The sequence below is a fragment of the Amphibalanus amphitrite genome, unplaced genomic scaffold (genome assembly GCF_019059575.1).
Source record: "Amphibalanus amphitrite isolate SeventyFive unplaced genomic scaffold, NRLGWU_Aamphi_draft 000681F_arrow, whole genome shotgun sequence".
NCBI lineage: Eukaryota > Metazoa > Arthropoda > Thecostraca > Balanomorpha > Balanidae > Amphibalanus > Amphibalanus amphitrite.
In genome coordinates this window covers 342,562-359,694 of record NW_024882175.1, presented here as the reverse complement: position 1 = coordinate 359,694, position 17,133 = coordinate 342,562, and the positions used below count along the sequence as shown (strand labels likewise).

At 54.9% G+C, this 17,133-nt stretch overlaps 1 protein-coding gene across 1 annotated transcript; it reads left to right on the top strand.

Moving 5' to 3' along the window:
- Window positions 1-953: 953 nt before the first annotated feature.
- LOC122364543 (nuclear pore membrane glycoprotein 210-like) lies at window positions 954-16,672 on the top strand. Its single transcript, XM_043335006.1, has 22 exons — window positions 954-1,015; window positions 2,457-2,712; window positions 3,090-3,220; window positions 3,599-3,849; window positions 4,227-4,577; window positions 5,026-5,214; window positions 5,442-5,555; window positions 5,908-6,075; window positions 6,391-6,543; window positions 6,894-7,086; window positions 7,399-7,668; window positions 7,977-8,794; window positions 9,134-9,303; window positions 9,587-9,947; window positions 10,221-10,433; window positions 10,809-10,961; window positions 11,286-11,609; window positions 12,023-12,259; window positions 13,453-13,656; window positions 13,884-14,133; window positions 14,487-14,764; window positions 15,085-16,672. The coding sequence occupies exons 2-22, from the start codon at window positions 2,540-2,542 to the stop codon at window positions 15,631-15,633; spliced, it is 5,550 nt and encodes a 1,849-aa protein (XP_043190941.1). The 5' UTR covers window positions 954-1,015; window positions 2,457-2,539; the 3' UTR covers window positions 15,634-16,672.
- The last annotated feature ends 461 nt before the right edge of the window (window positions 16,673-17,133 follow it).

Here is a 17,133-nt window from a genome sequence, read left to right as displayed (position 1 = left end):
CCAAAGCTCGCCTCATCCGCACCACAGCCGGACTTATACCGCATCATCCGTGCCGCACCTCAACCATACCTCAGCTCAGTAAGCCAGAGCAACTACGAGGCAGCCGGACATGTCCAATAGGCATAGCACGCCGTGGCAGGGAGCCGGACTTCAGCCGGACTTGGCGGTCCGGACTCCGAGTCCGGACTCCGAAACCACACAAACTCCGAAGCGCTACGGTAAAGACTGGCTAACTTTATATGGCCTTGGGCTAACCGGGGGCTAACCGGAACAGCCGTATCGACCCTAACCCAACGTGATATATCAAGGCGGGTCGCGGAGGTTGCGGGACACCGGAATGTGCGGGAGCCGTATGTCATGTCTTCTCCAAACGAACCAAAGCCTTGCCCAAGCCAAGGTGGCCTCATAACCTTGGTGGCCTCCCTGTCTCCGGCTCTCATTTATCACGGAAGTATATTCATATATCGGGATCGGGAAAACGCACATTTATCAAAGCTTATGGATCCAGTTGCGGGTGAAGCAAAAGCGCAAAAGCTTGATGTTCAGCAGCTAACCTTGCGCAACTAACCCTTGCAAGGTTATCCTGATTATACATTAGCCAGTCTACATTTCAAATTTGATATAAAATGCCAAAAATGCACTATCCCAATTTGCCGCAACTGCGCTAAATATACACTATCTTGTTTTTTATCATCCTCAAACCTTCTGCATGTTCAATGACGTCATCAACAATGATGAATGAGTGCTAGGAAACAAAAGAAAGTTTCGTGATTTATCATCAAATGTACAAAAGAAACCGTATTTAGGAAAGATAAAACATTTTTTAGAAATATTAGTTAGTTATTGACAATTTATGACCTAGAAAAGGTGAAACAAGTGATTTTTAACCAGGGCTTATATACGTCATAGAATCAGTGGTGCAGTCTAGCTGGCCAATTTGTTTCCCGCGTGCTCTGAGGCAATCTCTGAGGTGTTTTTTTTTTTCTACCGGCATTTTATTATTTAGCCGTGCCAGGTATTTGCGGTGGCGGATATTTTGATGTTTTTATTGGTACCGTATGCGTATAAATTTGATGACTTAACTTGGTTTTAGTCAATACGGTATTAGTTTTAATATCTGAAATTTTCTCTCCCCTGTCCTTGCCCCTGTCTTGGTCTGCGCTCTGCGGTGCGTTGTACTTCCTGAAATCCTTCAAAGTCAATAAATTATTGATGAATCAACTCACTGATAGTCATAAACGAGATGCAGGTTTAGTATTGAGCTTTTGATTTGTGACTTACAGTAGCCTAAGGCCTTTAATCACTGTAGTTTTTAATTCCTGCCTGGACTTGAGCTCCAAACAGGAAGCTGTGATCCTGCATCACTTTTTTAACCCTCGACTGCACATGCCATTTTCCCATCCTAGAACGCACATGGTGGTTGCATCCGCCCCGTGCCATTTCGTTCCTGTTGGAGATAGAGCTTCGCGGTAAAGACCAAAAAGATTCTTTGGGAAGAGATGAATCCAATGATACTCAGTTTTACCTTCTCAGGTCAGTCATTGACCTTCCAGGTCAGGTCAAACTAAAAAATGTTGCTGTTTTGGGTCACCGTTGGATATCAAGTGCGCTGCTTATCATATACCGATGACGATGCTGTTTTCTGGTGCCAAGCCATCTAGAACCTCTTTGTCACACTACCCGACCGGGTTTTTGCTGCTGAGGTCATTTTAGGTCAAGTTAGATCAAGGTCAATGATATGTGTTTGTATGTCTGTGTGTGTCTGAGTGTATGCTGATGTGTGCAACGGTTGTTTATGTGTCCAATATGACATGAAATCATGACCTGAGAAGCTTTTACCAAAAATGCAGTAAAAAAACTTCATGAAAAGTAAATTCAGCTTGCCTAAAATGCAATTATTTTAGATGACCTAGGTTGACCTTGACCCTGACCATGACCTTGACCTTGACCTCTGTACATCGTCGAACAACATGTTACACGATAGGTGGGAGGTGAGACTGGCAAAAAAGGCGGAAATCAAGGTGTCAAAAGCTCACAAGGCCCATAGCTAAAGCAAGATGTTGAGAATTGGTCATTTGGGTCATGACATGCCCTGAAAAACAAGGTCATATCTCCAAAACCAAAAACCACAGAAACTTGAAATTTTCAGTGGACATCAAGAAAGGATAGAGGAGCAGCTATACGAAAAATCAGTCTTCTAGCTCTAAAAATGTCGAGTGCAGAGCAGAAAGACTACTTGGGGGGTGGGTAGTGGCAACCCCCCCCCCCCCATGTGCGGGCGAGGGTTAAGACATCCTCCTGATCCTTGATTGACATGATCACAGATTTCTCTATATAGAGAAGTCTGTGACATGATTCATGATTGAATATAGTATTTCATGCATGAAGTATGAGCATGAGCATCAGTCAAGGTGCACATGAATTTTATGCTAACAGCGCATGTTCTCTGGTTTCAGTTAGAACTTCATTCATAAGCATCAGTGGTTTCACGGTACATACCTACCCAAGTTGATGAGTTAATTTTTATGAAGCTGACAAGATGAATGAAGACAAAATGAAGGCATTTGTGATCTGGATCCTTCTCCTTGTCTGTTCATCATCACATGGAGCAAAGTTGAACACACCAAGAGTGCTACTTCCATACAACTTTCAAAACAATCCAGTTGTGTATACTTTGGAAGTTACTGAAACAACTTCAGAATGTTTTGTTTGGTAAGTACCAAGTTGTATATTTATTGTTGTTTGATTTTATGATGTTGGATAGCCATCTGTCAAACTAGCTGGATGCAGACATAATCTGGTGAGAAGAGAAATGTTGTTATAGTTTCTTCCCTTTGAAATCTGTTTTTATTTCAGTGCCTAGCATTTCAAAACACATTTCAAGATGTAAGGTATCCAGAAAAGTTTTTGCTTTTATGGGCTTGTGGTTCATAGAATCCAGATTTGGCATACCAGCCTACCTGCTGGCTGCAAAGATGAGAATTGTCTAACAGAAACGTGTTTTGTCAGAATTGTCTAACAGAAATGTTTAAGGAACAATCTGGTACCTACCCATCTTTCTGAATGTTTTATTTTTATTTTGTTATCAGGTCATCCCTGCAAGAGGATGCTGTTCTGGTTGAGCCTGTGGAAACTGGCGGCTGCTCCAACAAGGCCACTGTTACAGCCATTTCCCGTCAGTCCTCTACCCAGAAGGTCATCGTCCTCGCTGAGGACAGAGGTATGTTTCCACAGTCATCAGCCATCAGCCATCAGCCAACGTTCTTATTGTCTATTGGAGTGGAGGGACAAACTGAAAGGAGCAAGTGAAGTGCTAACCACAGGATATTGCTTTGATATTGAGGATAAGTTGAAACTAGAATACATTTGCTTGAAATTTTGGAGGATCACTGCATATTGACATGAACACATTGGATCATTTTATTCCTCTTTTGTGTCTTGAAAACAATATGTGGGCCTAGTTCTCAACTATTTCATAACATGCATGTCACATAGGACAATGAGCTACAGGATCTGTTTGTCCGTGACACCGCTGGATGAATGAGCCGCGCTGCTGAGCGCTGACACCCCTCTCCCCTCTCCCACCCCTCCCCCGCAGAGAGCGGCGTGGTGCTGCGCTGTGACGTCATCGTCGACACGCCGCGCTCGCTGCTGATCGCCACCACCACGCGCGAGATCTACGTGGAGGAGGCGGCCGAGGAGTTCGAGCTGATCGCCATGGACGAGCAGGGCAACCAGTTCACCAGCCTGGACGGCGTGTCCTTCCAGTGGTCGGTGAAGGCGGTCGGCGGCGGCCAGCCCGTCATCAGGATACAGCCGTTCGCCGAGTCCAGCTACGACACGTCGCCGGTGGGTAGTCGTGGCGCTCATGGCTGTAGAATGGTGTTCGTGTTTTAAATTTATTGCGATGTGCTGTTTTAAATGGATGGATTGTCAAACCAGGATCTTTGCCATTTAGACATGTGGAACGTTTTGCATTTTTGGCCATCCTAAGTAGTCTTGATTTATGTCAAAGTAGTCTAAGTAGTCTTGATCTCCGTCCGTCCTGTTTCTGTCCGTCTCGTTCTCGTACAGTCTTCGTAATCTTACTTTCGTCCGTCACTGAACAAATATTCTCCAGTCCTTTCCGTCTATCCACCTATCAACCGTTTCGGACCCACCCACTTGTCGCCATAGTGATACGATTGCCGTCCCTTACACCTTTCCATCCACCTCCCTACCACCAGGCGATTGAGGCACTGGAGCGGCGCGGTCTCCGCGGCGACAAGGTGCTCCTGGTGGGCACGGCCACCGGCGTGGCCGTGGTCTCGGCCCGGCTCCAGCACGCCCAGCTTGGCGACCTGGAGACGCCCGGCGTGCGGCTCTCCTCGGTGGCCAACCTGCTGCTGCAGCCGCCGGACGCCTTCGTCCTGCCCGGGACGCGCGTGCCGTATGCTGCCGTGCAGGTGAAGCACGGTCGCCTGCACCCGGTCCGGCTGGACGCGTCGCCGTATTACCTGGACGTCCGAGACGCGGCCGTGGGCCGCCTGGAGAAAGGATCCAGCACCGTCACCGCGCTGAAGAAAGGCAATACCGAGGTGAGAAGGGCTGGGGGCGGGAGGTTGGCACGAGGAGGAGTGAGCTCTCGATGTCGGGACGGGGGACCGGAATCGAGGATGGCAGAATGAGCAATGGGTGTCTGATGGAGCAGCTACGGTGACGATTACGGCGGTGTTCGGAGGTATCTTAGGTCTAAAGATGCATTCTGGCACGCTGAACGCTCACGTTGATTTGGTTTGTCAAAACTTTATTTATCTCGTGGAGCCATTTGCATTGCATAGAAGGATTGAACTTTCCTTTCTTACGATATACAAATGCTGAGGTTCATTGAATGTCCCTGCTGTATTGTCTCGAGACTAGAAGTTTCTTTCCTTCTTCCAATCGTCCGTCGGACATTGTTCACCAAATCCCGACGTACCGATGCAATGGTCGGTAGTGTCTCCGCACGGTAATTGACGTTTGTCTGTCTTTTCCTGCCCCCGTCAGGTGACGCTGCGTGACTCAAACGCCGAGGGCGGCGACACGGGCGCCTCTGCTCGGCTCTCAGTGGTGGAACCGGCCAGCCTGACCGTCACCTCGCCCTCACACGCTGACTGGGTGGCCGTCACCGGACAGCGCGTCCGACTGCAGTGCCACCTGTGGGACGCGCTCGGAAACAGGCTCTGGATCGGAGAGGTATGTCTGCTCGGGACAGTCAGTGATAGTGGGGATGTCGTTGTCGATTACCAGGGCTGTATGTAGGATCTGGTTTCCAGTGTGCGTTGACTCTCTGGGAAACAAAACTTCTGATTCCGTAGCGTATCGACTATTGAATTGAACTTGGTCGATTACATAAGTTTTCCCACAGCGATCTTATAGCTGACAATGGACCGTCTTTCACGCTGTGTCCTTGTCTCTGACAGAACGTGGTTGTGGAGCTGACTGTGGAGGAGGAGTACTTCTCCATGGACCTGGCCTCCGACAACGGCACCTACGCCGAGGGGACGACCGTCAGCACCGGGCACGCCAAGATCCGGGTACGGTGGCGCTCTCTTGACTACCCCGCTCTGTTTCACGAATGCTTCCCCTCTGCTCGCCGTCGCTTGATTGACTTAATTCCTGTGGAGTATGGGAGTAACCATAGCCGGAGCCCCCAATCGTTGATCACTGTTGTCAACTGATGATTATTTATAGCAAGATGTGATGGATGTCTGCTACTTTTGTTCACTGGTGTTGGTCTGACTGTACAGCCGGGGCGCCTCTCAACTCTCAGCTCCTTCCGTTGCCTGCGGCGGTCCGGCTACGTGCTTCTTCACACCTTACCTTACCTTACCTACATCTTCATACCTCACTCGCGTACCGCCCCTGACCTTCCCCTGTCCCCCACAGGCTCGTCTGACCGGTTACCGCGTCCCGGACGGCTCTGAGCACAGCCTGGCCGTGCCGCTGGAGGCCACTGCCACCCTGGAGATCTACCCGCCGCTGGCCGTGGTGCCCGAGCTGGTGGTACTGCCCTGGAACCCGCAGACGGCGCCCACCTACAACATACAGCTTAACGTCAGTACGCGGGGACGGCTGAGACGCAGCGATGGGTAGCCTTTGTGTCATAATTGGTGTAGCTTGATAATAGCCTTAAAGTTCAAAATGATGGCGTATTCTCCATACGTTCTGTCCATTGTGTGGACTTGTCTCCTGTAATGGTTTGTTTTCACGTTATATTCAATATGAAGTGTGCATCCTTGATACTGATTTCAGCATTATTCTAAACCTTTGATGACAGTCACTCCATCAACTATAAGGAAAAATCATTGTCAATCCCTCGGTCATCTGCACGACCCCACCTGACCTCTGTGTGCCCTGCTGCGACCTCAGTACACGGGCGGCGACGGCAGCGTGGCGTGGTCGTCCAACAACAGTCATCTAGCCACCGTCAGCCAGCAGGGCGTACTGCGCACCCGCGGCAGGGGACACTGTACAGTCACCGTCAGCCTGGTGCGCAACCCGCGCATCAAGGCACACGCACAGGTATGTTTGGTGGGGTGATGTGGCAGAATGGTGATGTTCTGTCATAACCAGTGGTTTGTTGGCTCCAATTTCTAACCTACACCGGTGTTTTGCTTTGAGTCGTGGCAGCTTAGCAGCTCGTTCCCCATGATTTCACCGGCCCCTTGGGTTGTTTTGTAACTGGGTGTAGTCTGATTGAGGGCGGGCTGAGTGTAGTCTTGTAACACTCGCCAGGTGTTCATATGTTATTCCGATCATAACAGAGCCCTTGCTTCAAGTTGGCACTTGGTACCCGTAGCCGAGCTGTCGCTGCAGACCGATCCCCTTTAACTTGACCTGACCTGACCTGCTCTGCCCTGACCCTCTGCCAGGTATACGTGGTACCGGTGGCCGAGCTGTCTCTGCCTGCGGGTCCGCGCGAGGCGGAGGTGGGGGCGCCCCTGCTGGTGCCTGTGGCGCTACACGCTCGACTGGAGGACGGCCGCCGCGTCAGTTTCACCCGCTGCCACCAGGTGGCTCTCAATGTGCAGCTCTCCAACGAACGCTTCGTTACGGGACCCGAAGGTGAGGCGTGGTGATTGAGCGAAAATGACGATGGGGCGCTGTAGTTTTCTTGAAATTTTGTGTGTGTGGGGGTGGGGAGAATGAGAGGATTGCTGATTGACATTGAAAAAAGGCCAAAGAGGCTGTCTTATCAAGCCTTGATACTAGATAGCATAATCAATAAAAGCTTTGCTAATGGTAATATTGTCACTTGTACTTTTATGCTATTCACAATGTTTCGCAACGCCATGTCAATGAATTTTTCACAGGCTTTTTAATGCCAGGGATACTATACTCTCATTTGTCTCTAACTGTACCTTATCTTCTCCCTAGACGAGTCTGCCGGGGAGGCGCCGCCGGGCGCGTGTCGCCAGGTTTCTCTGCGGGGCGTGGAGCCGGGCCACGCGCGGGTCACGGTCAGCCTGCTGGAGCCGTGGCCGACGGCCGAGGCGGGCGCGCTGGTGGGCACCTACCGGCCGCTGACGGTGGCTCCGCCGGCGGACGGCGCCGGCCTGCTGTTGGCGCCCCGCTCCTCCTGGCTGCTGCAGGCCGACGGCGGTCCCCTGCCGTGGCCGACCCGACCCGACCGACACCAGGCCACCGGTAAGGAGCCGACCGGGTGCGAGACCACCGTGGTGGACGTTGGTTTATTAATGACTAATTCAGTTGATTGCTAGGATTGGGTTTGATGAAATTACCATCTTTGCAGCTGCTATGATGTATGCTGAATGATGGATTATGTTGGAGATTGTATCAACAGAGAAATGCAGACGTAAATGTGTACCTACCAGCTCTCGTCGAACCGCGTGGAATTTCTCAAAGCCCTTAATCCACTACCGTGGTTCCTGTCTGTTCGCTTTAGCCACGTGCCTTCCTCTTTCTGTGACTCTGCTTTCTCCCTGTGCCGACAGCAGTGAGCTCGGTCGACTCAGTGTCTGTGACCGAGGTGGCCGGCGCCGACGGCTTCTGGCGGCTGGTGTTGTGCCGCGCTGTCGGAGAGGCCCGCCTGCAGCTGACGGTGGGGAACCGGCCGTCCGCCGAGCTACCACGGCCGGCCGTCAGCCGCGCAGAGGTGCTGGTGCGCTGCGCCATGCCGCGCCGCCTGCTGCTCACCGCCGAGCAGCCGGTGGCCGCCGGCCGCCAGCCGCTCGAGCTGCCCGCCTGCCCGCTGCAGCAGCCGCTGCGCGCGCACGCCGGCCAGCCGCTGCCGCTGCTGCTGCGCTGTGAGGACGCGGACGGCGCCGCCTTCCATAACGCCAGTTCTCTGGCGCTCGCCTGGAGTGAGAGCAGCGGAGGCTCGCTGGCGCGGCTGGAGCCGGCCGGCGGCGCGGCGGCGGGCCCCGGGGCGCTGCCGGCCGCCGAGCGGCGCTCGCTGGTCCCGGCCGGCCGGCCCGGCGAGCTGACTGTCCGCGCGGTGATGACAGCTCCTCAGGGGGCCGCCCGGCTGGAGGCGGAGCTGGCACTGCGTCTGGTAACGCCGCTGCAGGCCTCGCCTGCTCAGCTGGTCGTGTTTAACCACCCGGCCACGCGTGAGGCGGTCCAGCTCACCGGCGGCTCGGGCCATGTCGCCGTGCGCGTGGCGACGCCGGCGCAGAGCTCGCTGGCGGCCTTTACCTTCCACCCGGAGAACAGCAGTGTGTCGGTGGCGCCGCGCGCCGACGGTCGCCTCACGCTGGATGTGTGGGACCTGTGCCTGACGGCCACCCCGCCGGCCACCGTGGCAGTCCAGGTGAGTGCCAGTGAGGATCGAGGATGGGCTGGTTACAGTGGTTAGGGCCGACCTGAGGGAGAAAGTAAAGGCTGTCGTCTGGGCGGAGTGACATGAGGTTGTCATGAAGCTAAGTATATTTTCAAGGGCCATTATCATTTCAAAAATATGACACGAAGGTGGGGTGTAGCCTAATAATGAGCTGTTCTCGTCGGATCTCCTTGTGTTTCTCATGTTGTCATGTGCTACAGGATGACGATTGACGATCAGACCTGTCTCAGTGCACCTTAATGGGTCATCTCCGTTGCGAATATCGTTTGGCTGACCTCTGCTCACCTTGCCGGTCCGATATTCCGTCAGATCTCGGGTGTCACCGGCGTGGAGCTGTCGGTGGTGGGCCGCCTGGCACTCGGCAGTAAGACCGTGGCCAGCGTGGCCGTCCTGGGGGCCTCTGGGACCCGGCTGCCGGCCCGCCTGCTGCCGCTGCTCAACGTGCGACTGGAGCCAGCCTCCAGCGTCCTCTCCGTTAGGTCAGTCGAGTTTTCTCTGTCATATTGCAACTATTTTCCATTGTGTCTTTGCCCTTTAGCTCTTGCACCTCTCTCAGTTCACTGACCCTCTAAACTTCTTATCCATTTCTGTTGGGACATTTCTGTATTTATCTCGCTAACATACAACTGTGTTCTTACGCACGCATTGAATGGTAACTATTTTGGAGCCCAGGTGCTCGAGGATTGTGGCTTGTCAATGTCATAATCCACTTCCCCGTCATTGTCTCCGGCTGACATTCCCTCCTTATTCTCCATCTCCCAGATACCAGTCGGCCGGCCCGGACGACACCCACCTGTACGAGGTGCGCGGTGAGGCCGTGGGCGACGTCACCCTGACAGCCCGCGCCGGCGCCACGGCCGCCTCCGACCGGCGTGTGGAGGTGTTCCCTCCGCTCCGACTGAGCCCGCGGAACCGGACGGTGGCCGTCGGCAGCCAGTACCAGCTGGCGGCCAGCGGCGGGCCGCGCGCCGACACCGACGTCTGGTTCAGCTCGTCGGAGCCGACGGCGGCCGAGGTCAGCGCGTCCGGCCTGGTGACGGCGCGCCGGCCGGGCAGCGCGCGGCTGACCGGCCAGGTGGCCGACGGAGAGCCGGCCACCGGAGACCACACCGTCTACTCGGAGGTAGGTGTGGCGCAGCGGGTACCCGTGTACGTGCAATGTTCATGATGATAACTGCCGATACTTGATAAAGGTCTGTCGATGGAGAACTGTCGATAGGAGTGTTGCGGTGGCTATCCTTCTTTGGTTGTAATTCTGGCGTGTGAATGGCTACATCGTGCTCTACTTATGCAGCGCTTGCGTACATGTCTCAGTGCGTGGTAGCTAAATGGACGAGCTAGTTCCGATTGTCTGAGCTGTGGAGTGTGCGGCTTATTGTGTGTCTGTCTGCCACAGGACACCGTGTCAGCTCACGTGGTACAGCTGTGCGGAGTGCGGCTGCGCGCCCCGCTCACCCGCATCCAGCGCGGCCAGCGCCAGCCACTGTACGCCGACGGGCTGGATCAGCACGGAGCCGTGTTCGTCATCAAGAGCCCGGTGCCGGGCGTCACGTTCCGCTGGAGCAGCTCGTATCCGCAGACGGCGGCCGTCTCCAGTCCGCTCAGTCCGGTCAGTCATGGTCAATGGTCCCCTCAGTCCGGTCAGTAAACGGTCAACAGTCCGCTCAGCCCTGTCAGTAAACGGCCAACAGTCCGCTCAGGCCGTCATTAACGGTGAACGCTCAACAGTTTTGTCACTCCAGTCAGTCACTGGTTATAGACTGGTCACGTAATTATTCACATTCGTTAGGGATTCGTTGGGGTCGTCACCAATACTACAAATTACGATTATTGTTTGATCGTTGACATTGTCACGACTCCTAGCTGGAGATAAGCTCCGTATGTTCTTTCTCCCCTAGTACAAGTGTTTTATGTCAACACCGGCCCTCCCCTTGCTGACCGCCGCTACCCAGTCTGATTCTGACTCCTCCCCTCCCTCCGGCAGCTGTGTGTCGACTCGGACGAGGGCGTGGCCATGCGCATGTCGGCGCTGGAGCCGGGCAAGGCGCAGCTGTCGGTAACGCTGGCGTTTGGTGATGGTCTGCGGCCGGTCGGCTGTCCCGCCGATCTGCCCACCAAGGCTGCACTACACGTCACGGTATGTGATCCGCCCGGGCCAGGATGCAGCTATCGGGAATGTGGGAGGAGGGTCGATTTTTAGGGAAGTAAAATGAATTAATTGTATGGCGGCCTCCGATAACGTTGCTTACCACTCATATAATGAAGTAGAATGATGATCTGACTTTCCCGAACTGTTGTTGCCGCTTTAAAGTATATTGTACTCAGTGAATGTACTAGTCTGATCTACCCCTATGCAACGTGCATATTATCTTGATAGCTGGCCATTGAGGAGCTGCATACGGCATGTTCAATGTTTTTGTATGGAGACATAAAATAGCCCCAAACCTACGCTGTTTGTCAGGTGTACGAGGAGCTGCGTGTGCTCTCGCCGCCGGTGCCGACCGGCTCTGTGCTGATGTCGCCCCACTCCCGGCTCTCCCTGCGCACCACTCTGCCGGCGGTGGCCACCTCTGCCGAGGGCCTGGTCTCGGTCAGCGGCTCAGAGCTGGTGGCCGGGCCGCGCACCGGCCGCGACACGCTCCGCCTGACGGCCGCCGGCCAGCCGGGCGGTAACCAGACGGCCGCGCTGCTGCTCGAACTGCTGCCCGTGCACTATGTTATGGTGACGCCCGTGGCTGAGCTGTGTGTGGCGGACGGCGCCGGCGGACTGCCCACCGGACTGACGGTCAGTACTTTGGGGTATGGCGGACTGCCAACGGACTGACGGTCAATGATAGAGAGCGAAAGAGCGGTCAGCACGGCTGGGTGGGGTAGGTGGTCAGTACTGCGGGATACTAGGAAGGGCGGTCTTGGAGTGGCTTGGATGGCACCTCTTAGGGACTTTTTGCTCCACAAATAGGATATTTCGTGTTTGCTGTTATTCGGTTGTGATAAAGCCTTAATCAGCCAGCTTGTGAGTGTCGGTTATCGTAAAACTTTGATGGATGGCAATGGAGACTTGTTACTTTGTCACTGTTACAGTTGTAGTCGTATTTGTTGTGTACTCTGTAATGCAATAACTTCGATCTATCTTTGTTTTCCATCATTCCTGTGAAAGTGTAGTCGCCGTAACTCTTCCCCACCATCTCCGCCGCCCAGCTCCGACTGAACGTTACCGCGCACGACACTCGCGGCCGGCCGTTCGCCGCCTGGCTGGGCGCGGCGCCCCCGGCCGCCAGTCGCGCGGACCTGCTGCAGGCGGCCGGCACCGCCACCCTGGTGACGGCTCAGCTGCGCCGTCCGGGCACCGTCAGTCTCAGTGTGGCCGCCGACGCCGACCCGGCACTCAGCGATGTACTGTTTGTGGATATCGCTGACCTGGTGCCGCCAGAACAGGTGGGTCTGGGGGAGGGAATGGGCTGTCTCATGAGGTTGCGTTTAAAGCGAACTAAGCGTTAAGTGCAGGAAGAATAGCCAGTATTACAGCATGAAACGTCATTGTTGAAAATACCCGTTGTCATATTACCACAGCACTTATCTTTCCGTGGAATGCTGCTTAGCAAATAATGGTGATAGCTTAACACAAGTAACTTTGACTACCTAAATAATCTCTAGCTAATACCAGTAAAACGCCTTTTGGGCGAAGAACGAGCGAGCGAGCTAGTGACCCCTGCACGTGCAGAAGGGCGAGAGGGTACTTCCAACGGGCGCCTTGTGCAAAGCACCCTTCTAACCGGTCGCTAGCGGTGTACCAAATTTGAACGCAATCGGCCCAGCCGTTCCTGAGATCTGGAAGCGGCATTCTGCACGTGCGCACGTGCAAACGGGGTCCAAAATGACTTTTGCACGGCACCCTACTAACCGGTCCCCAACCGTGTACCAAATTTGAGCGCAATCGGCCCAGCCGTTCTCGAGATCTGGAAACGCCACGTGCGCACGTGCAGTAGCACCCTAACCGCAACACATGGGAATGCATTGCCTGGTGGGTGCCTACCTGTATGCCAAGTTTCAGCGAAATCGCCCCAGTAATTACCGAGTTACTGAAATGGGAACAAATTTGGCACCTTTTATTGTTGTATTTTGCTCGTGCAGTGGGGGTCACTCACATAGATGAAAAGTATCCGACCTTTGGTAGAAGGGATGCAGCTACCCTATAAAAATGACCGCAAGACAATCGCTCAAGCCGCTGCTGAGATATGGGCCTCTCAAAATCATTACTTTTGCAAAACTGCTTGAACACCCTTGACTTTTCACGTGGCACGTGCCACGGCGGTCACTGAGATGTATCAAAAGTAGTCAATTACGGGGTAGAAGGGATGGGGCTACCAAGCAAAAAAGACCGCAGGCCAATCGGTCTAGCGGTTGCTGAGATATAAGCCTCTCAAAAGCGTTACAGGCCGGGCCGGGCCGGGCCGCTCATACTGAGATTTTTTCCGTTATATTGAAAAGACTTCGCTTCGCTCGCTGCGCTCGCTCGCTCGTAATAACTAATAGGGCGTTGCTAAGAACTGACACGCATAAATCGTTGTGCGCCTAATAATGCTTCACTCATAACTTGCTCACTCGTCATTCGCCCTCCGTCCCGACAGGCGCATCTGACGGTGGGTGACGTCACCTGTCTGACGTCACCGGTCACGCCGGCGGGCCAATGGCGCTCCGACAGTCCCGACACAGTGGAGGTGACGGCAGAGGGTGCCCTGGTGGCCCGCCGGCCCGGTTCAGCAGCTGTCACCCTGACCACAGAGAGCGGCCAGCAGGCGCGCTCCAGGATCACCGTGCAGCCGGTCACTCAGGTAAGGGGCGGGTCATGACAGTGATACCCAAAGCAGGTCACGAAGGTAAAGAATGTGGCACATTGATAGCAGACGGACAGATACCGACAACTCTCGAAGGAAGGCGCTCAGTGTGCACACAGATAATGATATAAGTCCTATTTTGAATTGATTGTACCGGACAGGAGCGTTTCTCGCCAGGCATCTCCTCACTGCATGATTAGTTTTTGTTATCTGTCTGCTCCCAGGTGTGGCTGTCCCGTCCGGTATCGGTGGGCGCGGTGGCCGCCTGCGGCCGGGAGTCGTACCGCCTGCCTCTGAATCTGTCCGGGGAGTCGCCGGTGCCGCCGCCGCCGGCCGCGCGCTGCTCACCCGCCGCTCTGGAGCGTCTGACGGCCGCCAGCCCGGCCTCCTGTCGACTGAGTCTGAGCCGTCCGGCGGCCGGCGTCAGCGCCGACCAGCTGTTCCTGTCCCGCGCCGTGCTCAGCGCTGATACCGGTCAGTGGCGGCGGGGGAGGGGCATGAGGGAAATGGCTGGACAGTCATACAAGTAGTTACATAAATTAGCAGAAAAGCAGTAAATATACAATGATAGATGGTCGACATTTTCAGTAGCTTGCCAATTATTTGTAACTTTATGTATTTCGTGATTATTAGACAGTTGTGGCACGTCTGTGAGATGGTTCGTATTCAAGCAGCGCTTTTTTCTGAGCGTCATAGATAAAGGAAAGTGCATATTACTACCATAATATTTATTTACCTGACTGCGTTGCTCGTTGTTCCGCCTCCGAGTTATGACCGCTTTCTCCCAGTGATTTGACCGCTCCCCTCCCGTCTGCCCCCACCTCCAGTCGGCTACCAGTGCGAGCTGACGCCGCTGTGCCCGGCCGGCGCCGCCGCCGCCCGGATCGCCGCCGACCTGGTGGTCACCGCCGAGGTATCGCCCGGCGGCGGTCAGTCGGCCGTACGCTCCACCCCGCTCACCGTGCCTCTGATGCCGCCCGTCCACCCGGAGACCACGGAGCTGCGGCTCGGTGGAGCGGTGGTCTCCACTGAGCTGAGCGTGCTGGGCGCGCGGGATCTGCTCTCCTCAGTGACGGCAGCGGTGACGGACAGTCGGCTGCTGCAGGTCAGTCAGGGAGGGATGAGATGGGGAACTTGAGAGGACGCCACTGGCGCTGAGTTGTTCATGCGGTGCACGGCAGGACTGGTGTATTGATACTCTTCCTTGACCGGAGTATCGTGCTGTACCGTGACTGTGGAGTGTGCTGCTGTGATGTGATTTACCTCCGTGATTCAATCGTAACGTGTCGCCACGAGTGACTGCGGAGTAACTTGCCGCTGTTAGTGTTGTTTTGACATTAATATAGTACCGTACCGGGTACCGCAGCTGTGATGTTAGTGTGCCGCGCCTCTGATGTTACTCTGACCGGTCTGGTGTACCGGCAGGCCTCTGCTCCGCGGCGGGACGGTGAGCGGCTGGTGGTGACGGTGTCCCTGCGGCCGGCCGCCTGGCTGCCGGGTCCCCGGCCGGCCGACCTGGCTCTCCTGCTGACGGTGGCGGCCAGCGGTCAGACGGTGTCCGTGCCGGTACGACTGTCCGCCACGGACGCGTCCACGCACCCGCCGCCGCCGCCGGCCGGCTGGGGCCACGTGCTGTGGCTGCTGCTCGGCCAGTACTGGAGCTCCGTCTGCTCGCTGCTGACCGCGCTCGGTGCCGCCACTCTGGTGTACCTACTGCTGCGCCAGCTGCGGCCGCCCGCCGCCGCCCCCGCGCCCGCCCAGTCGGCCAGCCCGGCCAAGACGCCGCCGCCGCAGTTTGGCTCTCCGCCGCCGCCGTACCACGCCGACAGCCCGGTCCGGACGCACCTCTGGACGGACGACAAGGGCCCGATCTACGGCAGCCCCAGCCTGGTGCGGCGCTCGCCGTACGACCCGGACCGGAGCCGCGGCTCGCCCTACGCCAACGGAGAGTCGCCGTACAGCCCCCGCTGGTGAGGCGGTGCTATGTGCCGGCGAACGTTACCTTCCGGTGGACGGTGACGGAAACAGTACCACCGTGCCAAGAAACAGGTGATGCCGGAGCAGAGAGCTGCTTGGTGAACAGCGTGGCTTTGGCGTGAAGATGGGAAGTTGCCGGTCGCGAAATCAGCAGCTGGAGAAAAGCTCAAGTACCTCGAGTGGATCTCGAAGCACGGGTTGTTTGCCGTGCCGGACGGATGCCATGGAAGAGGTGGACTTTGGGACTCCTCTGGCGAGCGGACGCGATTGATTTGTCGCTGTGATGCGGACTCTGACGAGGCTAAAACTGTCGATTGTTGGTCGTCGTTGGAAGTGTTCTGAACGTTGGAAGGCCACTCGTTCCGCCATTGAGCGTACAACAGGCCATTGCGGTCAGTTCACAGTCGAAAGTGACTCGAATGACAATCGTCATGGTTCAGCACTGTCTTTCGTGTTTGGACGTTGCGAGTTTGTAACTTGTGAACGCGGCAGGGTTTCGCCATCATCTGTGCGTTGTGTGAAGAGTGACGCTCTGAATGGGGAAGGTGTAAGGGTTGGAGCGAATACCTCCTGGTCTTCATGTGCGCCTTAACCTTTGTTGCTGAGAAACCTTTGTCGAAGAGGGTTTGATTTGTACTTACAAGTCTGATACAGACGAGACGTTTTCGATGCCTCGACTTCTCTGACTCCAAATGTGCCTTTACCTTTGTCTGGCTACCTCTTAGCGCTCAGCTCAATACTTTTGTTAGTGGTTTTGAATGTGAACAGAAACTGTCTTAGTGAGGTGACTCTAGTTTTGTTTTTCTATGGTTTTCATTGACTCTGCCGAGCAACTTGTCTGTTCTGTGCGTCTGCAAAGCGCCTGTTCGATGTTGATGCGCGCGATTGGGCCTGATTGAGCTCTGAGGTGTTCGTGACTTTGCAAGTCTGAGAGGAATTGTCCGGTTTCTGCCACCAATCATCCGTCATTCATCATCTACCTTGCCATTTGTCGAATAAGTCACGAATAAACAGGTTACCGCATTGTGCAATTGATCTGCCTTTATATTTTTGTGGCGAATAGCATATTCTTCAATGCAGATGTTCTGTTGTCAACCTGTTATCCTCGATTAGCTGTTTTCGAGATAATCGTGAGTCCTAGCGTCCCACCCCTGCTACTGTCCTTCGGCTCAGTCCATTCGGCAATGTGCATGCTGGCCCTCCTTGCTTGTGCTGCCTATAATAAGGCTCAATATCTTACAACCCAGCTGCATAGCAACGACATCGTCTCTTGTGTACAACGCCAACCCCGTAACTCGTGATAATTCCCCTCCGGAACCAAAACCCTGAGTTTTAGCTTCATCTAACTCCGCTTACCATTATCTTCAGGCGGCTGTAACTCGGCTGGCGCAGATGTCCTTTTTCCTGGAGAACTTCACTGGTGAGGTGATCGCACCAGTCGCCGGAAACTCGATCAAACCTGGGTGGCCTAAGGAGCAGGGCTACGCCCGGAGCCGC